Here is a 25219-nt window from a genome sequence, read left to right on the forward strand (position 1 = left end):
TTCATCTCAGGTAATCGGTTAATCTTTAAATCCAAGTTACAAGTGGTCAAAAGTTAAAGAAATTCCCTTTGGTCTTGAGGTATCACATTCTCAAAGCAAAACATGTGTTTTAAGAGGTCACAGTGATGTTGACCTTTGACCTTTGACCACCAAATTCTATTCAGTTTATCTTTCAGTCCAAGTTAACGTTTGTGCCAGATGTAATGAAATTCCCTTTTGGCATTCCTGATATATCGCATTCACAACAACATTAAGTCACGTGACCTAAACCTTTGACCTTTGGCTCCCAAAATCAAATCAGTTAATCCTTGAGTGCAACTTAATGTTTCTGCCAAATATGAAACGATTCTCTCAAAGCATTTCGAAGATATCACGTTCACAAGGCGAACAATTTGCTTTGTGATCTCACAGTGACCTTGACCTTTGACCCTTGAACACCAAAATCAAAATAGTTAATCTTTACACCGAAGTGAATGTTTGTACCACATTTAAAGAAAATCCCTCAATCCACTGGCTGCCACCTGCACGGAGCCCTAAAACTACTTTTCAATATCTAAAGGTCATTCATCACATTTCCCTTTCGTACCTTCGGAGCGAACACATTAAACATGTTTTGATTACACTGACAGTTTCATTTATATAAAAACCTGTGTGTGTCTTAAAAAAGATTGTCCCCAGCTCCTGACCCTGAACAGACGCACACTCAGACCCCCGGTTAACCTTCTGGTTTCTGGGCGGAGCTGCAGTATAAAATCCTCCCTTCATTTCCCTCCTTGTCTTTAGAAAAACAGAAATCCAGCTGCTCAGAGTGGAAACTGCAGCTTTCAAGAGCCGGCTCTCGCCTCTGTTTCACATCAGAGGAGGGATGTAGGCCCTCACGTATGTAAATAACCTCTCCTCGGTGTTATGCAACCGGGCTCCGAACCCTGCTTCACATCCATGTTCCTGCAGACTCCAATACCTGGAGGGAGTGACACAAGCCAGAACAACTGACTTTATCATGTGATGCAATTAATCTTTCAAAGTTCTGTGTAATTTATGAAAAACCAGAACCTTCTGTACCTTGCTGACCTTGCACAGAACCCACAATGTTCTTTGCAACAAATCAGTGTTGGACAAAATTTGCCTTTGCAAGTTCGATACAAAGTGAGTTTACACTGGAACACGTGCCAGGAAATAGTCATATGCTGAATTGTGGGTGTGAATCAAAAAACTGGATTGACAGATGAAGCCAAAAGTATTTCGATCACCCCCTGGTGGTTGGCTGCAGTACTGGTCATAAATCCTGCCTTCTGCATGTTAGTGGACGGGACGTGGACCAAGTTTCTGTCATTTTAATCAGTTCCAATCACACTGATGCTTGCTCACGCGTTCAGTTTTCCAGTAAGTTTGGCTTTAATTTGTTATTAAACAGGGTGGGTGAAACGTCGTGATTGACAGCTGAGACTGACTCGTGATTGGTCGAGCGTGCGTGTCGAGCACGACCTCGCTCCAGGCCCAGATGTGCCCACTGTGCAGGCTCCAGATGTGAAAGATGGCAGCGTACATACACAGGGTATTCAAGCTTCACGTCTGGACAGTGGACAGACGTTGAGACGTAAACAGTCTATAGTTAGAACCTTGACGTCATTATTATCTTTACACACTGACAATTCATGACAGACGGCCATATAAAGTATTTGGATGTTTTATTTTGAAGTTCTCTGATGATTATGATCCTCATTAATTGAACACATTTATTATCAAAAATAAGAAATAATTAGTATTTATATAGAATTAAGATGCACCTATCAGCATAGTGTTTTAAATTTAATAGCCAATGTGCTCTTGTTATTTCATAGTGTTGCAGTCGTATCGGAGCAGTGGGTTTCTATTTGTCTCCCCCTCTGTTACCAATCCGATCTGATGGTACCAGGAATCGAGAAGATCATAAAGTTTCTGACACCATAAAGTGTGTAGGGGGGGGGGGCTTTGCTTTTCATGGCTGTTATCCCCATGTGGTCGTCCGCTTGTGAAAGATGCTGCTTTTTTCATTATGTGTTTACTCGTCTGCAGGAACAAACACAATCTACAGCAGAACCAGATGTGACTCTCTCAGAACAACATGCACCGCACAGTGTACAATGTTTTGCACATTGATGGAGACGATGATTCTCTTCAGAGAAACTGTCGTTTTTTGGGAGCAGAGCACAAACTGTATTGAAAGTATTTTTGTGGAAACAAATCCATTTCAACACAGATAATCATTTCCATAAGGAGGCCGATTATTGCAGAGCTGTAAATGCGACAGGGCCTTTAAACGTCGTGAGCCAGGGGGTCCCCGGGGCAATCAGGGATAATTATGGGATGTTTATAATGTCACAAACATGCACGCTCACGCAACCACCCACCTAAACAACACATTCTTACACACACACACGCACGTAAACACCAAAAACACCCCACAAAACTGTCCTGCGAGTGTCTTTGATTGTGCAGAGCTCGAGGAACAATTTCCAGAGGAGAATTTGAGTCCTCAGGATGATCTCCTGTACAGAAACTGATGAAAACCCAGACTGAACCTTTCCCTCTCAGAGGAATTCTTCCTGCGATGCATCACACATCACATTTTCCTTCATATTTGAACTCGGTCCTTTGCCGTCCAAACATTCCTCGAACAGACTTGCAGGACCTGGCTCCCATTAGCATTTGGAAAGGGTTCACATATTTGTATCTGTGATTGATTGAGAGGGCCTGTTTTCCCCTGAGGAGTTACGAGAAACTACTTCCTTTACGGGAGGATTGGAGAAGCACCGGCCGCAGGTCTCAGCCGCAGAGGCGTCATTAAACGTCAGAGAAGATGTGGTGAAAGAATGATCAGGTGTCATTTTGTCTGCACAATAGTGAAGTGACCACCAATACACGCACTCGACCAATCATGGATCAGTTTCAGCTGTCAATCATGACGTTTGTCTTTAAATCATCAAATAATTAATTAAACCTTCAATATGTAACTCTTGAACAAACATCAGGGTGAAAACTACTTAAAATGAAAGAAAACATCCTTGACAAAAATTTATTTGGCTTTTTAGCTTGGACCGTGTCCCATCCGCTAACATGAAGGAGGCAGGGTTTATGACCTATACCGCAGCCAACCACTAGGAGATGATCAAGATCTTTTGGCTTCATATTTGTAAAAGAGGCAACAACAGATCAAACATAAACGTGTTCTTCATGTTCGCGTGTCTTCATCTTTCTCAGGTTCTCCTTTGTTTACACTCACAACAGAACTGGTGCACGCAGGTTGAACAGCAGTCGCACACATGCTGAAAAGATAAACATTTATAAACACGAGATAAACTGGGAACGACGGAGAAACATTTGAACTTGCGTGAATAAAGATGGATAATAGCGCTGACGAAGCAGAGTCTCCACAGTGAACTCATCAACTTGTCAGTTCAACACAAATGTGTCATTTGAGGAATTTGTATTAGAACCACAGCTGCTTGTTTTTGCTTCAGCTGTTGAAACTCAACTGGTCACCAGAAGGAAACAGTGATTCTTTAAAGCAGCTTCACGCTGTTAAAACAGCTGAGTTTATAACCAGGAAATATGTGTTTGTTTTAAACATTAGAGAGATGATATTTACTGTGACTGAAACTGAATGGAATCTCATATATCTACATCAGTGTTCGTATTAACTCTGCTAAGGGGGTTGTGTCTCTTTGTGATTGTGAACAAGATAACACAACAACTATAGAACAGATTTGGGAAAATGGGACATGACCTAATTAAGAACGCATCAAATTTTGGTATAGATCCCGATTTTTCCACTTTATTAAACATTGATAAAAGTGGAACTGAATGGAAGTGATAGTTTTAGGGGACTGTTATCTTTGAGTTTGTGCATCTGGTGTGGATTAAATCAAATGTGGTGTCATGAGGGGACTGTTGGGCCTCGGTGAAGGAATGCACTCCGCTGAGTGACACTTGTTTTCTTTTCTTTTCGTCATTCAAACACTTTAAAGTGAAGAAGTGAAGTGCGATGAAGATCTGATCCGAGGATGTTTTGATTAAGTTGAATTGGCCTTAATCATTCAACTCCCCAGCTCAGTTGTATTATTCTATCCTCTTTACGGCTCTGGCAGTTTGTTTGTTGAACCAATTACGAGTATGACATGAAAACCACGAGTGTTCTAACTGAGCTGCCCCCCCCCGGGACAGCTCGTGTTTGCAGTAGCGGGATTAAATCAGCGGTATTTGGTGGTTCTTCTGACCCAGTTAACGCCCACCTTCCTCATTACTGTAGGATTGTTTTAAAGTGATGGATTTTTGACTGGAATCTGGACCACAAACGTCACATGTGAGACAGAGATAATATATCTGGGAAGAAGTAAAAGGTTTAAATGAAAACAGGTTCAGGGACTGAGGATTAATTTATAGCTCGGTTCATCAGGTTCTGTTAATCTGACTTGATCTGGATGACATCATCTGGAAAAGTGGGGAAAAGACATTTTCACTCAGAGATACAGATTCTACCTTTTTAGAGTCTGACTGGGTGACTGGTCCGCACACATGGGGAAGCATGTCTGAATGCACACACACACACACACACACACACAAACACACGCACACACACACACTGACACACACATAGAGAGACGCAGAAGGATGACATGTCAGTGTCATTATCCAACCAAAGCAGACACTGCTGTGAAACAGAGGTTGGTAAAGTGTGTGTGTGTGTGTGTGTGTGTGTGTGTGTGTGTGTGTGTGTGTGTGTGTTGGTGAGGTGGGTCAATCTGGACAACACATGGGGTCCGAATGAATGATTGCCTCCCTGAGGTGGAAGGACAAGATATTTGGAACAACCATGGCATTTGTGTGTGTGTGCGTGTGTCTGTTTGTGTGTGTTATCACAATGAGAAACTCTGATATGGATCATTGCATGTACCCGTCCACTAACACTTCACATGTCCGTGTGTCTGTGTGTCTGTGTGTGTGTGTGTGTGTGTGTGTGTGTGTGTGTGTGTGTGTGTGTGTGTGTGTGTGTGTGTGTGTGTGTGTGTGTGTGTGTGTGTGTGTGTGTGTGTGTGTGTGGTCCTGTTTTAACATTTTCAACCACCAGCAGATGTCACGGTGGTCAACAGTGCATGCTATTTCCATCCAGTGTGTGTGTGTGTGTGTGTGTGTGTGTGTGTGTGTGTGTGTGTGTGTGTGTGTGTGTGTGTGTGTGTGTGTGTGTGTGTAGGTGAGAGACCAGGGTGGTCGAGGTTATTGTCAGTGAAACACCATGGCTAACTGAGACCACCTCCTCACTCTGACACACACACACACACTCACACACACAGCTATGTGCAGACCACTTGGCACCGTGGGTAATTTGACTGTTTTACAGTAAATGGAGAGGAGTTATTTCCCTTTCTGTTCGGTGGAGGATGAAGAGGAGGATGAAGAGGGTGACGGGGTGTTTCCTTTACACAGGACGACAAACACAAACACACTAACTTGATCTATTTAATTATAGAATAAATGTTGTGTATTTCAGCTGCTGGAGTCGACGCCCTGCACCACAGAATGAGACCTTTCTTCTTCGCTTGTTCAGGTGAAAACTTCACCACTTAACTATTCCTGGCACTTCTGGATTAGAGGTTTTCCATCGGAGAGCGGCCGCTCCGGTCGACCAGGCGTTGACCTCTGGCGTTCACAAATAAAGGTCCAGAGTCTAACTACTGCAGAGGGGTTTTGTTCCTATTTATAAAATTCCATCATTTATTTTGGAGGGAGGGGGTCTTCAAATATATTTAAAGATTGTCTTGGAAATAACTTTTGTTTATTCTTTCCCTGTTATTTGTATTTCATTTCCTTCCAGGGGGAAAAAAGCACAGTTTAAATATTAGTTCATTATCCAGCTAATATTGGAAACTTTATTCCTCACATGAATTGTTATGAAATGGAATTAAATGGAAATGAATGCAATGAAAATGTTCCTTATTAATTAATTAATTAATTATGGTTTATTACATTTGACAATATTTTGAACCAATGAAGTATACTGGGAAATACAGACCCCTAATAGGCAGAAAAATATCCTGCTGTTGCAGCAGTAAAACCCGATGTGACACATGCTGTAAATGCACCGAGGACATGAATTCTGGAAACCTGTGGGTGTCTGGCAGGACATCTCGTCGTTCCTCTCCCATAAATATGAAGTGAAACGTCAGTGACGGAGCTGGAGCTGCTCCCTGCTGGGGAAGTGATTTGTTCGACCAGAGCTCTGTGGCTCTCCCAGTCTCTGACAGCACTGGTATCAGGATTAACGGCTGCGGCCTCTCACCCTCCTGCAAATTACACAGTCCCCTCGCCAATATTTTACTTACTGACCTCAAATGCAATGAACGGTGAAAATGACGTTCCAGTTTTTAGGATTGTTGCATCTTTTATGACCTTGTGTGCGTTTTGCTGCAGCCTGCCTTGTCTTTACTCTGTCCAGCAGGAGGCCTCAACATCAACACAGTAAACTTTGATTTACCAGTTCCTGTTTTACTTGAGGATTATAATTTCTGCTGAGTTTCTTTGCAAGTAAACAAATTTAAAGCTTCTCGACTCTTTGTATTCAGCATTAGGAAATGATCAAATGACTCTTTGTGATGTCAAAGGTGTCACTCATGGTTTCAAACCCTTAGTATTCCAGATATTTTGGCAATATTTTCCCCCAGGAGTTGGTGGAAACTGGATTTAAACTAATTCAAAAAGGAGCGTGGTTATTATTTGTTAGGGGAAACTTATATTTTCTCTCTCTGCCTGCAGGACAGCTCTCAAATCATATCCAGTATATCAACATTATGAGCTGTTAATTCGCACTGTATGATGTTCATGGCATAATGCTTAATAGTTGCACTGCTCCAAAGTGGCCAAAATCAAACTGATGCAGGATTAGATGGATGGTAATCCCAGTGGGAACCAGGAGGTTAATCCAACCTGGTTTACCACGTGAACTACTGTCACATAAATAACATGAAGCATTAAGTAGCACGCACACACACACGCAGACACACACACACACACACATACACACACACACACACGCACACTTGCACACACACAGGTGGTTTCACTTACTTGCGAGTGCAGCCGAGGTCTTATCGGAGTAACAGAAAACACCTGTGTGGCTGAGTCGCTTTGTATGATGGTCCAGAGGTTTTCTTTAAAATAACTCAACAAAGTTCCGATAATAACATTTTCTCCTTCATGGTTCAGTGTTGTTCTCTCTCACAAATAAAAGACCTGACTCTCATTGATCTAATCAGCTGTAGAGGCTTGATTTTCACTTTTAATGAATCTCAAAGACCTTTTGCAGTGATTCTCTTTTCCTGGATCCTTTTAGTTTTTCATTCCTTTTATATTTTGTATGTTTTGTGTGTGTGTGTGTATTTGTTACTGCAGGTTTTACTGCAATCTCCATGTGGTTTCACATTATGGAGAACTGAGGGGACATTGTAATGGTAAATGCAGCACAGCTGTAAATGGTATTTTACTGTTTTATTGTGGTAAAACCTTATATATACAGTCTATGGGTAAAACATGGTACATGAAAGGGAAGTTATTTCTATTGTCTTGTGACTTGTGTCCCATGTCTGCAGACAGCTTCTATTTAAACTGTGGATTCTCCAGTTCAGTCCCAAACTACAAAGCTAGCTCCAGACACCAGCTCTGACTGAAAGAATCCACAACAAACTGCAGCGTCATTCTTATTTTATGATGTTTTTTTACGACCAACGTTGAACAAAGGCTTCCTCCACAGCCGGACTCATTAATTTCCCACAGATACATTTCAGTGTATAGACGCTCTTTTTTTGGGGTGAAATAGAAAAGAATGCACCAGATATTTAAAGTGTTTCGTCCAAGCATCTCTAGCTTGTCCCTCTGTGACAAAGAATTCCTGCTCCACCTACTGGTGAAAGAGAAGACTTCAGTAAAAGGAAGGAACTGAAAACTGAGATTTTATATTCCGTATAACTTCCAGTGCATTTACGTTTAGGTAATTTAATCCATAAACAAACAGTCTCTACTTTATCACCTGCAGCCAAAGAGCTTTGGACTTGATGAGGATCACTGTGTTTACAGCGTTGCTTGATTACGTGTCTGCATGTCGCTTCCAGTATCTTCCAGTAAAGGCTGACTGTACATCACAGTGGGAGGTGAGTCACAGACCAGATGGAGGCTCACAGACCTTTAATCAGTTCACATACCTGAACTACAGACATCACTCTCAAACACGGAGCCAAGTCCCACAGTAAGAACACTTGGTGTTGGTTTCCACTGAAAGTGGAGTATTTACTGCAAGTGTCATAAAATGTGAAAACCATTATTGAGAACTACTTTTGAGTTTTTGGAAACTTTTTTTTAGCTCTTCAGTCTTTTCATGTGTTGCCTCCAACAGCACATTTGACCTCTGACCTTCATAAAATGATTACTTTCTAACATTTACAGGTGCAGATATTTATTGATTTTTAAAAAACATGTCAAGCATGAATTAGCACTTTCAGATACATGCAAATGACTCACTAACATTTTTGCTGATGCCTATTAGAACGTGAGAAACACATGAACCTTTGTTAACATTATTATTTATCCTTGCTCGTCTCTGAGCTGAGAATTGAGGACTCTGCTAATTTCTTTTCCATAACCTGGTAACTGCAATTTGCTCTTATTGTCTTATAAAGTATATAGAAGAGAAAAACAGTAGAAATTGATACACACATGATAGAGCTGTGGTCAAATGAAACTACTTACTGCAAAAAATCTGGACATGTCATAACTGTTTTGTAAATAAAAACCTTGAAGGTTTTATGACTAATATCTGTGATATATTAATGCAAAAACCTAAATCAGATGATTTGAGTGATGATGTTTGAATCCTCATATTCAGTCTGAGCCTGTAACACTCGAGCGTCGCTAATTTCATTGAGAATATTAATGAAATGCTGCAAAATAAACACAGCCTCAGGCGATGGGAAATGAAAACAACTCTTCTCGATATCCATTTATCCCTGGTTCTTCTTCATGAGATGTTCAGCCTGCAACAAAAAGGTGAGTTAGAGTAAGTTCGACAAAGAAATCCACTGATGATCTTCGATATATTAGAAGTACAACAGCGAGTAGTACCAGGAAGTCGACGGGGTCCTCAGGTTTGATCTTGCAGCACTCGACCATGGCCTCAGAGAGGGCGGGCATCACGTGCTTCATCAGGTAGTTCCTCAGAGGAAGAGACTGAGCTTCCATCTGCTCTTCCTCCTGCCTCCTCACCTCCGACAGATTCTTCTCCTAATGGACGATAAACAAACGAGATGGATGTTAAATCTTCCTCCGATAAAAACCTATGTGTTGAAAACCAGCTCCTCTCAATTGTTTTTTACACGTTCCAGTTATACTTCATTATTAAATAATGACTTGCATAAAACACTTGAAACTTTTAGCTTTTTCACATTTTTATGAGGTTTTCATTTGCCTGGATATTTCCTGCATTTTTTTGTACAGCTATTATCTAAAAAATCGACTTATTAGTCAGACAGCACATTAAAGTATGCACTGGTTTTTATTGGCTACTTACCCACTCCTCATACTGAGCAGCCATCTCAGCCAGTGCAGTCTTATTCTTGCGTTTCTGCTCAGCCTTCTCTGCAGCCACTCTCTTCCTCATCTCCTCCTCCTTCTTCCTCCTCTCCTCCTCCTGCTCCTCCGGACTCAGGCCATAGTTCTTGGTGGGCCCCACGGACGCAATGATTTGCTTCATCACCTCTTTGTACTCTGGATCGTCGGTGGCGACCTCTGCAGAGGAACACAACCACGGTGGCGTCAGACATAATCAAGTTTAAACACAACATTACAGGTGGCCCCAGCTTCACCTTTTTAGCAATTTCATTTTCTAAATCTGAGATCATTCCTGGTCATGGTTTGTCATTTATTCATTTTGTACGACGAGGCTTTGAGGACAGTACCAATGTGTTCTGGGTAAATCTCAATCTCATCGAAGTAGTCCAGCAGCTTTTCTTCAGAAGTACTGAGTTGTCGGTATTTCTTCAGGCGAGGGAGAAACTCATCGTGGGTGCAACGAGTCTTCTCTGCAACACTTTCTGGGAGTCCTAGAACTCTCTGTGTCAGGAATTCATCTGTCGCCTCTAGGGCAATAACAAACTCTGAAAAGAACAGAAAACAAGTTGGATAATGTAGATTAGTTAAGTCTGTTCTAAGAGTAACATACAATTCTTATCAGTTTATGGTAAAGAAGTAATTCTCCAACCTGGAGTGATGTTCTTGTTGAACACTGGTCCTTTCATCGTCGTATCCTCTTCCTCTGGGTCGTCATCTGAACGAGAAAAGCCCACCACAAACATTAGGGTGAAAAAGACAATATTCAAAATGCATGAATTAAATTGAATGGATGGAACTTACCGTGGAAAAGTTGCTTTGCTTGAGCGTAGGTCTTCAGGTAGCCGTCCAGAACATATCCTTGGTTCCTACACGGCTTAGAATTCAGCTTTTCTTGCAAAACCTCAAACATCAGTTCGTCTTCCAGGCGTCCTGATGGATTAAAAAGCAGATTTAGAAAAAGAAACGAAAAGGCTTTCAGACATTTACTGTACATAATCTTCATCATAGTAATCCTCACTTTTACATTGTATGAAAATTTCAAATCAAAAAGAATTTAAATAATTTCAAGAAACCAAAACAAAAGAAAAATGTCGTTTTTTTGTTTTTAAAGCTTCACTTTGTGCTTTAATAACTCACCTTGATGCGTTTCCATGCTGTTGTTAATATTATCCAGTTGTGAGCGAGCAGCTAATGCTATCTCTTCACTATCCTCTTCAGAATCATCTCCATTTGCCAACTCTTTCTGTAAAACACAAAACATAAACGATGAATCTCCACGTTCACTACATTGCTTGTTTTTAAAAAACACTTCCACAAGAGGGCGGCCTTTTCCCTTTAGTTCCCAAACAGAAGCTCTCGGCTCCTACTCACCAGTTTCGCCACCTTTTCCTCAATCATCTTCTTAATCTTGACGTGGTGGATCTTGTAATGATTGCAGAGCTTCTTTGCAATCGTGGTTTTACCCACAGATGGTGGTCCGCCCAGGCAGATCCTGATGGGCTACAAAGAGAGGACAAGAGAATCTGAACATCTGGGATCTGTTGAGTGAGGGACTGCTGTAGATCAGAGTAATGAACATCTCTAAATATACTTTATCTGTATCAGTTGCTGCATTGAAGACTTGTATATATTTAATACTAACAGGAGTCAAACAGTGTGAGACTCTCATCTGAATGAGTTGAACACTCACTAGTAGCTGCCTGGTGGTTTTGTATTCCACCACGATGCTCTCTATGTTTTCAACCATCCCAGCCTCAGACTTCCAATGGAGGTTGAAGGAGTCTTTTATGATGAAGATGTCCAGGCTGAGGTTGATGCTCAAGTACTCCAGCTCCCCGGGCTGAGGAGACAGACACAGACAAACAGTTTGGTTTATACAGTAAACTCAAAAATAAGCAGGAATGTACATGCACATCGTACAGATGTTCATTACAAGAGCAGGTCGTTTCTTTGTGTCTGTAACCACAGACGCTACTGTAGAAACAACACAGACAAGATTCAGATATATTGTTTTCTTAGCCAACTTATATATATTTACTGTATATTAGTGATGATGTGAGGGTAAATGTTTGTATTTGTATGTCGATGTTGTCAGGTGAGTCTTTCTCCTGGGTCATAATTGCAGCTGTAATTCTTGACATTGCTCTGTGTCAGAAACCAAATATTTTTAAGTTGTGTCAGAAGTGACATCTTGCATTTTCAGATGAAATCAACCACATGCAAAACTATGTTGGTTTGTAAAAGTAGCTTTCCAATAATACCTGACAAGCTTCCATGGCGATGGCTTCCAGCTCTGGTACATTGAAAGTTTTCCCCGGACCAAGTGCCTCACTTATAGCCTGGTGAAGAGTCGGAGAGAGAGATCAGTCATTTCATCAGTCATTTGTTTTCTTTTCTCATGTCTTAACTATAAATAGAATGTATCTCCATTATTACCTTTACTATTTCCTCCAGCGTGGTCTTGGAGTCATCGACAGCGAGGATGTACTTTGACTTTGGAGTCTGTTCCATGATGTTGTGAATAACTCTGGGAAAAAAAAGTTTTAGTTCACCTCTCCACATAAGAATAGATGTATTATGATGCATATGTTTGTGTTGGGAGTAGAAGTTAATCAAAAAAAATTACCCGCCAAGATCATGAACGTGAATCATGGGGATGAAGTTTTTGCCATCTCCAAATATGGGGACTTTCGGCATTTCCATCAACCAGGATGTCTAGAAAAGGATGATATGGAAAATCTTGAATGTAGAATGAAGTGAGAAATACAGTGAACTGTGTCCCACTACTGCTAAGACGGTTTTATTTACCTTGAAAAAGTAGTGAAAGAGATTCTCCCCCATTCCGTACTGAAGACCACTGCCTACAACATAACCCGTGAGTTTGGACTTTTTCTGTTAAATATTGGGAGCAGAGGAAAGTTATGAGTCAATCAGACATTCTCCATTTGCAGTTATCTCCACAGTTTGAATCTGAGAAATCACATTAATGCAGATTTCCAAACCGACCTCTTTGCCCAGTTTGAGCACGAGCTTCTCCAGGTTGTTGTGGCTTTTGAAATTGCGATGAGGTCGTCTTCTCCTGAACTCTTGTTCTGTGATGAGAACGTCTGTGTCCTCCTGAGGAGAGAAATTAAAATCATGAATCTCTCTGGTTGTTTGTTTAACGCACAGGACAAGTCAAAAGCTTGCTGTGGTTTTCCCCCAGGCTCACCGTGTTCTGTGGCTTGGTCAACGCCCAGGTCATCACCGTCGAGACCAAGATGAACAGTTTGTGGGTCTTGAAGTTTGCCGTCTCAGCATGCAGGGCTTTGTGTAAGAAACAAACAGAGGAAATGTACATGGAGCACAAAGAAAACCAACTTTCAATCCACTGAATTATAATCCAACTTTATTCCTTTACCTTTTAACGCCCACGTCGCCTCTTCAAGCTGCTTATGTGTTGCATTTTCTGAGATGTTGTACACGACCACGTCGCACTCCATCAGCTTCTCCAGGAGCTCGTCCCGAGTCGGCAGCTGCAGGAGGAGATTGTTCACCTTGTCATGCTTTGTGTTATGAACCAGACATAATTGTGTGCTGTTGTGGAACTATTATTCCAAATAATAATCAACACCTGTAATCAAATATTCTCAAAAATTCAAAAGTAAAAGTACTCATTTTGCAAAATGGTCTTGCTGTATCTTATTTTATTTTTTTAAAGCCTTTATTCATTCTAGTACAACATTTTAGGCCCATCTGCTATTGCCTGTGTCATTATATTGTTGTAATTTTTTTAAATGCTGTGTTTAGATGTTATATAAATGTGCTTTTATCCCACAATCATATTTGCCTCTATCCTGAAGTGTTTAAAACATGTTTCACCAGGCAAAGCCATTTATACCTGTATTTTAAAAAGTGCTGTCTACATGTTACATGTTTAATATTATATTATTTCATTGGCCAATGACTTAACTTACTACTGGGTAATTCAATCTTTAGTAGTACATTTTTACTGTATGAACATGATTATGTGCTTTTAATGAATTAAAAAACAAGACAATGATGTACAGATGACGAATGATACAAAATTTCAAAAATTGTCTTTATGGATATAAATTTACAATAAAAGCTACAATGCAATACAATTGTTACAATTAAATTGTAAAAATAACTCAAGTAAAGTACAAGTGACTATAAGGCCACCTGGAATTTGTGTACATGCTAACAACTACTTTATTATCAAACTGCACATGTTTCTTGGTGTCACTGTATATATTAGTTTTTATTCCAGTCATATTTTTCCTTATTTTTAAAACCCGTACACCTTAGTATTGCATGTTATTACTCACTGAGGCCTATTTTTTTAAACTTTTTTTGCTGTAACATTGCAAATTGGGACTAATTTAGGATTATCTCATCTGTTCTTTCATACTGTCCACCTCTGTATGTGTCAGTAAATCCTGTAAAGTACACAAACTGCAGTATTTAATCCCACACGTGTATCGACACCTGACTCACTTTGTATTTCTCCAGTGGGAAGCTGAACTCCTCTTTGGAGGACACGGTCGCTCTGAGCTCAAAAGACGCTCCAGGAACTGATGCGATGTCTTCCGTTAGAGACGTGAATAGAAACTGTTGAGGACAAATCAGACTATTTTAATAGAAAAGTAGACGAATACCAGGTAATCCACACGGGTTTGTTTTTATTTCAATTCACCTTGGCGATGTGTCTGGACGAGTATTTATCCACGTCGTTGATAAAAACACGTTTAGTCGGAGGCGGTGTTTCCTCCGTCATGTTGAAGACGTAGAATAGAGCAACTTGATATAATAGAGAGTGAACGCTGTTGTTTTTTACACTCGATTCACTGCAGAGAAGTTTGTTGACGCTCTGTGACAGCGGTTGCTCTTGGAGACACTTCCGGTGTAAACAGACACTGTCACTAACCCGAACCCTGGGTCGGCTTACGTCACACAGCGGCAGGTGCCTTTGATGACGTAGGTGCCACACTGATTAAAAGCAGCTGCCTTTGGTGCCTTTGTAGTCACTTTCATATAAAGCAGATGCCCTTGTTGCCCTACTGATTAAAGGACTTTAACTATATATCAGTGGCAGTTTCTACGTAACTGGTCACTAATCAGCTGCGCAATTTACTCCTGAAACTCCGAACGTGTTTTGTGGACTCAAACACTTCACCCAAACCCCCCCATCGACATAAAGGCGAGTAGATAATGTGTGAATATTCATTTCTGGGTGAACTATTCTTTTAACTTCCAGTTGCCGGTCGCTATGGACTCACTCCGGTTGCTATGGACTCACTCCGGTTGCTAAGGCTTCGCCAATGAAACTGAGAATGCGCGGTTACGTCTGTGCGTCTGCCATGTTGGATCAGAACTGTAGTAAAAATAATAATCATGTTAACACTCAATGTAAAACGAATTAACTTATTATGAAGTTAAAGTTTAATTTGAACAGAAATGAGGAAAGGAAACTAAAGGTAGACATTTTATTCTCTTTTTACTCGAGCTTGCACTGGGAAATATATAATCTAGAACTGTAGTAGTAACAGTAATAATAATGTAAACACTCAATGTAAAACTAACTAACTAATAATGAAGTTAAAAGTTTAATTGATAAAACTGTTGAATAGACTTAGTTAAAAGTTTAATTTGAACAGAAATGATGAAAGGAAAAGAGAAACTAAAGCTTGACATTTTATTCTCTTTTTACTCAAGCTCCCACTGGGAAATAGTTCTCAATATGTAAATTAGTATCATATTGAGGACTGACACATTACACACAACTTTATCATATTTGGGTTTATCATTACTATCATAAACTAGTGTTATTGGTGGATTCGCTATTCACTATTTTGACTAATTATCCTCCTCTCATTAATCATATATGTGGTTTTCCTACATCACTTGCACTTGTTGTATTCCTGTAATGCTCCTGCAGTCCTAACGGTCCTTCACACAAACACACCTCCAGGACAATGGAAACTTCCAAAGAGCCTCATATATTTATAGAGCTGACACTATCTGAGAACGAGCTTCAGCACTTTACTCTGTCAAACCCACCTTGTCATGTATGTATTGTGGATGGCTGATTGGGGGCCTCTTGCCATGTATATAATAGTAGACTACTTTTTTACAGTATTTTTTAACTATACCAACCACATACACTAGTTCATCACAACAAACACAAAACATTGTCACCTTATAGTAACTTATCAGAGTTATAGGCTTATGTACTGTCAGCCACTTAGAGAATATGTGCAGTGTTCACTCTCCACCAGATATGTAGTTTATTTTTTCTGCTATAAAATGCTTTATTACATTTATTTGTCTCAATTATTTGATAATAAAATAAGTCTAAGCATTAGCAGATATCACATTTTTAAACTCTGATAATAATAATACGTTTAATTTATAATGCCCTTTAAAAAATGTTCGAAGACATTATACATTGGTTAAAAAACAATAAAGCAAAAAAACATTCAAACATGATTTATACGCTGTAATTACAGATTCAAATTTAAAGTATGCATCACAATCCTGTTAAAAATATAAGATACACACCAGAATCACATGTTAGAATATAAGATCAAACACATTAAAGGCAGTTGTAAAGAGCTGGCTTTTGAGTAGAACATTTGGATATAACTGTAAATCTACCTAAAAATAGGTAATGATAACACTTGGACTTGTCATGAGAATGAATATCTCAGCTGTCACCTCCTCTTTCAGGCCCGTGTTTAATAGTTTACATTTACAAAATAGCCCCTGATGTGATTTTTGTGATTAGCATGTCTGCCCACATGCCGCTCGTCCAGCACTGCCGAGCCGTCAGCTGTTAACTGCCGGCATGTGGCACATTACCACAGCAGCTGCCGGTGCCAAGGGCAGCAGCTCAGACCTGAGAATAGGATATTGTTCATTGTCGAGGACAGTTTTCCATAATTCACCCGTCTGCAGCGACAAAGTCAAAAGTGACACTCGGAATTTAACAGTGTGGATTCTACGCAACACATTTTAAAATAGTGTGAAAATACAATAATCCTCATGTTTCTTGTGGTCAAATGGGGAATTGGTGTTTGATTTTGTTTGCTACCATCGCCGAGAAGGTTTTTGGCTCCTGTCCGTCTGTTTGTTTGTTTGATTGTCAGCATAATTACACAAAAACTACTAGAAGTATTATCAAGAAACCTTGTGGAAGGATGAAGTATGCGTCAAAGAAGAACCCATTAAAGTTTGGTGTTAATCGGGTTGGGGGGGGGGCGGATCTGGGGATGTTTTTTCACTTTCTTTAACATTGTGAGATTTGGTGATTTTCAGCATTTTCCTTGTTGCCCGGAACATAATTCACAGATCTAGATACAAAGTAAGAACTCTAGTGACTGCTATTCTAGTCTCAATTTAAAAAGTTTAATATCAACCCCACAAATGTGAAAAGCATTTATAAAAAAGCGTGTAATTTCTTTCATGCACCTTCAATCTAATTGCTTCAGTCGTTCAGAAACAGGTATTTTCTGATATTTTTGCAGAAAATGCACCAGCTCGCTTTTCTTGTGCAGATTGTTTTTTCAGATGCGACGTGGAACTCGTGCTTGAGCAACAACACGCATCGCAAATGGTAAACAAAGGTCTGACCGAGTCTGAGTGACTGTAAAGAAGCAGTTGTTGCTAACAGCTGCTGGAGTGTGTGTGTTGCATGTGTGTGTGTGCTGGAGGGAGTGAGGTGGAGGGGGGTGGGGGGGAGGGCAGCTGTCACACAGACAAACCGTGGGCTTCCTACGTGTCCTTGTAAGGACGAATGTCCCTCAAAACCATGACCCATTTAAGACAGACCTGCTTCATCCTGATAAAGACCTGGTGATAAAGATAGCACTCGGCCAAAAAGTGCTTCTCTGACTTGAGGCGAGCTGTTGACACAACACAGCGACGGCTTCACCCAGAAACTAGAGGGATGTCTCTGCTCTGCTTTATGTGGCAAATCCTGTTCCTTCACTGAACCTATAGCAACGATTTCTACACTCAGTTAGTTCAACGTTACATTTCTTTGGTTTGGTGTAAATGCTACGAAACCTGGAAGGTGCCCGATGTGAAAAATACGGATTTAAAGCTTCAAGAAGTACGGAAAATCCATAAGTCAAGATATAATTGTAATGACAACACAATGAAGATGATGTGGATGTTTCTACTGCTGTCAAAGAGTCAAAAAACAAGTTTATGAAGAAGCTTTACTGTGACCACAAGAAAAACACTGAGATGACAATTGACCATAATCCATGAGAGACATGTCTAACATCAACACAGGCTCCTAGTCCCATGTATATTTTGCCTGTATTCCTTGGGCTGATTGACTGAGATCACAGGCTTCACCCAAAACCCTTTAAAGATTGAAGGTAGAATACATTTCATGATTTTATTATATATAATTACAATAATACATTTGCGTTATCTCTATAGCAGTTTTTAACAATAAGCGATATACAGAGAAAGCAGTTAACAGACAATAACAACAACTAAACACATCGTAACGACACATTCAAATATAAGATCACACAGATTTTGATGATTATGACAATATTCATATTTGTATACAATATTATAAATTATTTTTGTTGTGACTCATATTTTTGGGGTCATCGGGCGCTAGGGGGTCTTCAGTGTCTTATAAAGTTAGAACAAACTTTATTAACTGCCTCGTTTAGACAGGTTGGAGTCTTTTATTGCAAAATTTTCTTTTTGTATTGACTTTGGTCAGAAACTTTATCATAGGAAGCATTAATGTTGTGAAATGTTGTGTAATTACTTAGATATATGACGTGAAGTTACCTCAGGTCCCTGTTTAGAAAAGGCTTGGAATAGAAATAGACATGTAGGTTAGTAGCGTCTCTCTGCAACGACATCACAGCACATGGCTCCAAATGGAATCTTTCAGAGTGTTGATGCTGCGGGGGGGTATTTACATTCTTACTGCACTCACTGTGGCCTGATAGGCCTCCAGCAGCCTGGAGTATAAGGAGCATAAGGGGCCCGAGCTCTCGTCATCCTGCGACTCGCAGCCTCTGGCACCTGTTACACTCCACTTCCCTAAAAGGAGACACTGGAGCCAATCAGAGCCGAGAGCCTGGCGCTCGTCACCGCTCGCCGCACAGGCCGCCCCAGGGATCTGTCGTCTGCTGGAGGTCTGGGCTCTGGCCTTTACTGCCCCCCCACCACCCCCCTTCACTGTTACAGTAGTGCCTCTCAGCTGTTTGGCATGTTGTGGTCTTCACACATGCCACGCCGCTGGCAGACGCTCTCAGGCAGCTTCCCCTTAGACGGCTCTTTGACCAAGTCGCTCATAGACGTGGTCTCGGATTTCCTTCGCACCCCCCGATCACTCACATCCCCGGTTCCCCTGCTAGAGCTTAGTCATATTAGCACATCCTCAGGGACCTGGAGAACCAAAGGGGGAGTAGTGGGGGGGGGGCGATGCTGCTGTGTATGAAGCAGGAACCTAAACGTACAGATGATGATACTTGAGTCCAGCGTTTTCTTAACAGTCCCAAGCACTCAACACCTTTCAATTCAAAAGGAATAAGTTGATTTAAAGCTGAATATGTATATGGGCCATGAACATATTGTAGTCGAATAATGAGATAAAGACTTTTGCCTTAAATGTCAATATTGTGATTTGAGGATGTCCCTTGACAATCAAATCCAACTGTCCATACATCCATCATATGTCATGAACCAGTTATTTAATCCAGACGTCCCACTCAACGTTAGTTCCCTCTGTTATCGTTCATCTCCAAGGCAACTTTTCTCTACTTTGGTGTTGTCCCCGACACAGGATCCACTTTACTGAGACATTTAGCTAAGCAGCACTTAATTTGGGCTTGTGCGACCCCCTGAGCCCGCCCCCAGGCCCCTGGCCCCAGGCTGGTGGGATGTATTTAAGGACCCCCGCGCTCCCTCGCTCCTCGTCCCAGTGGAGAATCCAGTCGTGTGGTTACAGCTCGGTGAGTCCTTTTGCTGTTTGGTTGCTGGTGTGTGGCAGGATGAGGGAACGCAGCATGGATTTATTTCATTCTTACAGTTTGGAGGTGTTTCTATGATCAGAGTAGGTGATGTTGTTGTTGGGAGAAAAGATGAAATCTGAGCATAAGAGAGGAAAACAAATAGAACAACTATTGTGTTAATGGACATATCATCTGTCAAATACCCTCAGGGTGGAAGGATGCTCAGTGAACAGCAGCAGCAATGCAGCTCTAACTCACCTCTAATACAACCTGAGGAATTTTATGTAATTTAAAGGCAATTTGACTGAATTTGAAAGTTTAAATAACCTTAATTTAAACAGAGATGAAAATCGTCTGCAGTAGCATTTTATAACATTGTGGAAAAGAAGAATTCTCCAGTGAAACTAACAAAGTCTAATCTGCTTATCCTGGCCAAGAGATTTTTTAAAAATGAGATGTTTAATCTTGTTCCCGTTTAAATAAAATTCATCTTCAAATTTACAAATTAAGAGGAGAATAATCACAGGTTATTTTCTGAATTAGACGCAGTTGTTTAAATGCAGAATGGAAAGCACAGGATACAGAGGTTTTTACATTTATTCATTTTAAACCTTTTCAAAATGTATCTTCAGTCTGTTGAACTAAGACAAGTTGAACTGAAGTTAATGTACAATAAGAAACAACCTTCATTTAAACAGGGATGAAAATTTGTATAGCACCGTGGAAAAGTAGAATTCTCCAGTGAAACTAAAAAAGTCTAATCTGCTTATCATGGCAAGGAGACTCTTTAAAAATGAGACATTTATTCTTGTTCCCGTTTAAATAAAATTCATCTTAAAATTTACAAAATAAGAGGAGAATAATCACACGTAATTTCTGAATTAGAAGCAGTTGTTTAAATGCAGGATGAAACCCCCAGGATACAGATGTCTTTACATTTATTCATTTTAAACCTTTTTTAAATCATCTTCAGTCTGTTGGACTAAGACAAGTTGAACTGAAGTTAATGAATAATAAGATTTACCTTAAAAATTAAATTTGAATATGGGTTTCTTGTGATTGATCTTTGGTATAAAATTATTCTTAAGAGCTGATTGAAGAAATCAAACAGTATCAGAATAAGGAGGGAACCTTCCGGGCTTGTTCAGGAGCCACATAGCAGCTGGCTCTCTCTCTCTCTGGATAGACAGGTCGATAGTATGTGTTGACCCCTGGTTGATGCTGCAGGATCCTGGAGGGATCCGAACACATGCTTCAAACAGAGCAGTCGTCTGTGTGGCGACAGCTGAGGACAGACCCGGGCCACTTGTCAGAAGACACACTCCCTCAGCTGTTAACTGGCTCCGGCTCAACGGCGAGATACAGAACAGGGGTTGTGAGGGCGGGGGGGGGGGGGGGGGGTCCACAAGGGTCCTGTGGCTGAAAATAGACCTGAGTGTGAGTGTGTGTGTGGAGGGGGGTCAAGCCGTGTGGCTGTTCTGGCAGCTGTGACCCTCACAGAGGAGATTAGAGAAGTCTTCATCCTGAACCTATAGCACACATTGTTTTTTCAGGGTCTTCTTTCCTCTTGAATATCTTGGTCATACACAATATAACTGCAAACTTCATCCAGACAGATTAACACATGACTATCACCCACTGATGATTTGCCTGCTTCTCCATCTCCTGTCTCGTACAGAAGGCCAGAACAGAACAGACCAAACATGTGCGACGACGACGAGACCACCGCCCTGGTGTGCGACAACGGCTCCGGCCTGGTGAAGGCTGGCTTCGCCGGTGATGACGCCCCCCGTGCCGTCTTCCCATCCATCGTGGGACGCCCCCGTCACCAGGTAGGAACACTGAGAGGACCCCCGAGGGTTTCAGAGAGAGATGAGAGCTGTGCAGGTTTTTGAGATGCTGAGGTGTGACTGTGTGGTTCTCAGGGCGTGATGGTGGGAATGGGTCAGAAGGACAGCTACGTGGGAGACGAAGCCCAGAGCAAGAGAGGAATCCTGACTCTGAAGTACCCCATCGAGCACGGCATCATCACCAACTGGGACGACATGGAGAAGGTGAGAGTGGGAGATACTGTGCATGTCAAGCAAATACAGACACAGGGCATTGTTTTTCATTTTAACTCGGTAAAATTCCTCATCCTTGTCCTGGATTTTTCAGATCTGGCATCACACCTTCTACAACGAGCTGCGTGTGGCCCCCGAGGAGCACCCCACCCTGCTGACTGAAGCCCCCCTGAACCCCAAGGCCAACAGGGAGAAGATGACACAGATCATGTTTGAGACCTTCAACGTCCCGGCCATGTATGTGGCCATCCAGGCTGTGCTGTCCCTGTACGCCTCCGGTCGTACCACCGGTGAGTGTCCACCAGGGGACCTGAACTCCTTCACTGTGCCACATCATCAGAAATACACACTTTATTTATTCAGCGTCTCCTGACAAACCGCTGTTCTTGTTTGTGAACAGGTATCGTGCTGGACTCCGGTGATGGTGTGACCCACAACGTGCCCATCTACGAGGGCTACGCTCTGCCCCACGCCATCATGCGTCTGGATCTGGCCGGTCGCGACCTGACCGACTACCTGATGAAGATCCTGACGGAGCGTGGCTACTCCTTCGTCACAACTGGTGAGAGAAACTTTTCAAACGTCCTGGATAACTCACTTGAAACAGAATCTGAGGTTTAAAACGTTTTTTTCAGGGGGTTTATATACAATACGACAACTTTACAGAAAACAAGACAATGTTGGATTGTTTCCTGTAACTTGGAAACGGTAAAGCGCAAAAATACAAATGCGTCCTAGTAAAACTATATGAGAGTTGTATTACATGTATTTACATAATAAGGATTTATTATTCAGAATTACTGCATTAAAGGGTTTGAGCTGTTCGAGAAGAAGCTCATTTAAAAAACTATCCTGTTATATTTTTTGATATCAGATTACATCAAAATAATTTACATTTCAACTTTTCATTTTAGGGAAATATTTATTAATATTTCCTATTGTATAAGTTTAATACACCGACTTTAACACAGGGTACGATTTTAAATCATAAGCTGCTGGTCATATCCAGCATAGTAGGGCAGCAAAACTCAAAATGTGCATTTAATCACTAAATATTTTAAATAAATTATTTCCTCTTTCAAAAAGCACATAGTCTAAGTTTAAACATGAAAGTAATCAGGATAATGAAGGTAAAATTGAGGAGGAGCTTCAGTTTACTCTCCTGGCTCCATAAATAAAGACTTTAAATGACCCTGTGATGTCTCCTCCCTCCAGCTGAGCGTGAGATCGTGCGTGACATCAAGGAGAAGCTGTGCTACGTGGCTCTGGACTTCGAGAACGAGATGGCCACCGCTGCCTCCTCCTCCTCTCTGGAGAAGAGCTACGAGCTGCCCGACGGTCAGGTCATCACCATCGGCAACGAGCGTTTCCGCTGCCCGGAGACCCTGTTCCAGCCGTCCTTCATCGGTGAGTCACTGGTCCCCCACTCCACAAGCCATGTTCACACGTGATCAGGTTACATGGACACAGAAGCAGTCCAGAGAATTCCAAATAGAAACTCAGAAAGGCTCAGGGATTTGGACAATTTCACAATATTGTTAAATATAAATCGAGGGCAGTGTTTTTAAGAATATAAGAAATCTAGACTTAAGCAAAGAATATTACAGCAGCCATAAAAGCGATCCTATGACTGGACGCCCTGTGGCCTATGACCTTTGTGTAACACACCATTTCTTGTCTCACCCGCCCAGGTATGGAGTCTGCTGGAATCCATGAGACCGCCTACAACAGCATCATGAAGTGCGACATCGACATCCGTAAGGACCTGTACGCCAACAACGTGCTGTCCGGCGGCACCACCATGTACCCCGGTATTGCTGACCGCATGCAGAAGGAGATCACCGCCCTGGCCCCCAGCACCATGAAGATCAAGGTGAGCCCCCGATAGACCAGCGTGCACTGACTGACCATGTTTGAATCCCGAGGTAAGATACTGTGGTACCAACCTGTTCCTCTGCGCCTCCTCTCCAGATCATCGCTCCCCCCGAGAGGAAATACTCCGTCTGGATCGGCGGCTCCATCCTCGCCTCCCTGTCCACCTTCCAGCAGATGTGGATCAGCAAGCAGGAGTACGACGAGGCCGGCCCCTCCATCGTCCACAGGAAGTGCTTCTAAACCTCCAGCCAGCACCGAAAAATTCCAATCACACCAGCTCTCTCCGTTTCTTTATTTCTACTGTGCCTTTTGCTGTATATACATGTTCTGTTTTAATAAAAATAGTTGCTTTTAAGAGTAATGTGTTGTTGGACTCTGTGTCAGAACGCTGAGGATATATTAACCTGGACTCAGCATGTTAACAAGCTGCTACATGAAAACTGTCTGATACACTAGACAAGCTGCAGAAGCCAAATTCATTTGAAACAATTGTGTTTGGATCTTATGTTTCACTTTGTTTCTAAGAATAAAAAAATGTAGGTTTTGGATTAAACAAACCAGATACAATGTGGTTTTCAGTATAATTATTAAATGTTTGCTATTCAGTATGGTAGGTAGTCAGAGAGGTCCTGAACACAGGCATATCAGTGTCTCTCTGAACTTATTGAGCAAAGTGTTTTTACAGTACTTTGAAGTATCCTAAAATGATTTATTTTCTACAGTGAAAATCCTGAAATGATCTATTCCACAGTGAAAATGTTGGACTTTAATTTGAAAAATTTCCAAATATACACAGTAAATATCACATCATCACCACAGCACTTGCAGATACAAAGCAACACCTGAATAGCCCCAAGGATTTTATTAATTCAGTGCAATATTAAGTCAGAGCCTTTCCCCCCCAGTGTATTTATTGGGTTTTCAATAATATATTAAATAGGACAAAGAGATAATATTCAATGTCTGAAAGATGATGAGAATCTAAATAAATGATAGATCAACGCAAAAGTATCTGTCATATGGATTTCGATTATAACCAGCCTCCCCACAGTCCAAGCAAACAACCCATCTACAACGGCCATTGCAGCAGTAAAGCAAATAATAGATTACTATACTTAAATATAATTTCAAAAATTTCTAGGACTGCAAAGCAGCACTGGGCGGGCCCGAGCATATGCATTTTGAAGCGTTACAAGCGTTTTGCCTGAAAAACAATAAATAATGACTGAGGAAATATTTACACATAGAGCTGTTCAGGCTTGGACAGTTTGAGGAAATGTCCCAATTCTGAGAACGTCACCTTTGCAATATAATAATAATCACATAAAGATTCCTTTGATATTTGACCACTGACACTGCAGGAGTGGAGTTGTTTGTTTACGGCTCAGCATCAAAGGATTCATGGTCCATGTATGTCCGCGTTACAGAACATCGTGTTTTATTGGCGTGTAATCAAACTTCGACGCCACGCCACGGTCACACCATGTGACGAAAAATCGATCTGTGAATAACTTTTAATCTCCGTCTTGTTGTGATGACTCTCATCTCAATTTGAAGTCGATCTGATGAAAGCCCTGGTACAAGTACCTCAAAGTAAAAATGTGGAATATGGCCAAAATGGCCACTAAATGCAAAATAGCAGGCTTCCTGTTGCGT

General features: G+C 41.2%; 2 protein-coding genes across 5 annotated transcripts; one reads left to right on the forward strand and one right to left on the reverse strand.

Moving 5' to 3' along the window:
* Positions 1–9026: 9026 nt before the first annotated feature.
* Positions 9027–14410, reverse strand: ak7a (adenylate kinase 7a). Its single transcript, XM_061091995.1, has 18 exons — positions 14330–14410; positions 14131–14244; positions 13034–13148; positions 12823–12939; positions 12640–12740; positions 12442–12525; positions 12260–12348; positions 12070–12160; positions 11895–11972; positions 11324–11473; positions 11005–11133; positions 10771–10876; positions 10435–10563; positions 10283–10348; positions 9981–10178; positions 9593–9810; positions 9148–9306; positions 9027–9059 (listed from the first exon to the last, which is right to left on the reverse strand). Exons 1-18 carry the CDS (start codon positions 14408–14410, stop codon positions 9027–9029), a joined length of 2058 nt encoding a protein of 685 aa, XP_060947978.1.
* Positions 14411–21328: 6918 nt separating this feature from the next.
* On the forward strand, positions 21329–23803 carry actc1a (actin alpha cardiac muscle 1a). Of its 4 annotated transcripts, none has more exons than XM_061091171.1 (7): positions 21329–21457; positions 21551–21679; positions 21783–21978; positions 22089–22250; positions 22904–23095; positions 23380–23561; positions 23660–23803. In XM_061091171.1, exons 1-7 carry the CDS (start codon positions 21329–21331, stop codon positions 23801–23803), a joined length of 1134 nt encoding a protein of 377 aa, XP_060947154.1. The 4 variants fall into 4 exon arrangements, with proteins under 4 accessions (XP_060947154.1, XP_060947155.1, XP_060947157.1 ...); XM_061091172.1 differs by having other exon boundaries at positions 21894–21978; XM_061091174.1 differs by lacking the exon at positions 22904–23095.
* Positions 23804–25219: the final 1416 nt, after the last annotated feature.

The sequence above is a fragment of the Limanda limanda genome, chromosome 18 (assembly GCF_963576545.1).
Source record: "Limanda limanda chromosome 18, fLimLim1.1, whole genome shotgun sequence".
In the NCBI taxonomy this organism is placed as follows: domain Eukaryota; kingdom Metazoa; phylum Chordata; class Actinopteri; order Pleuronectiformes; family Pleuronectidae; genus Limanda; species Limanda limanda.

Coding starts and splice junctions, on each gene's coding strand:
- ak7a (XM_061091995.1), bottom strand. CDS start 14,410: ATGACGGAGGAAACACCGCCTCCGACTAAACGTGTTTTTATCAACGAC. Junction 12,161..12,259: donor CACGTTCATGATCTTGGCGG/GTAATTTTTTTT, acceptor TTTTTTTCCCAG/AGTTATTCACAACATCATGG. Junction 10,179..10,282: donor CAACAAGAACATCACTCCAG/GTTGGAGAATTA, acceptor TGTTCTTTTCAG/AGTTTGTTATTGCCCTAGAG.
- actc1a (XM_061091171.1), top strand. CDS start 21,329: ATGTGCGACGACGACGAGACCACCGCCCTGGTGTGCGACAACGGCTCC. Junction 21,458..21,550: donor TGGGACGCCCCCGTCACCAG/GTAGGAACACTG, acceptor TGTGGTTCTCAG/GGCGTGATGGTGGGAATGGG. Junction 21,680..21,782: donor ACTGGGACGACATGGAGAAG/GTGAGAGTGGGA, acceptor TGGATTTTTCAG/ATCTGGCATCACACCTTCTA.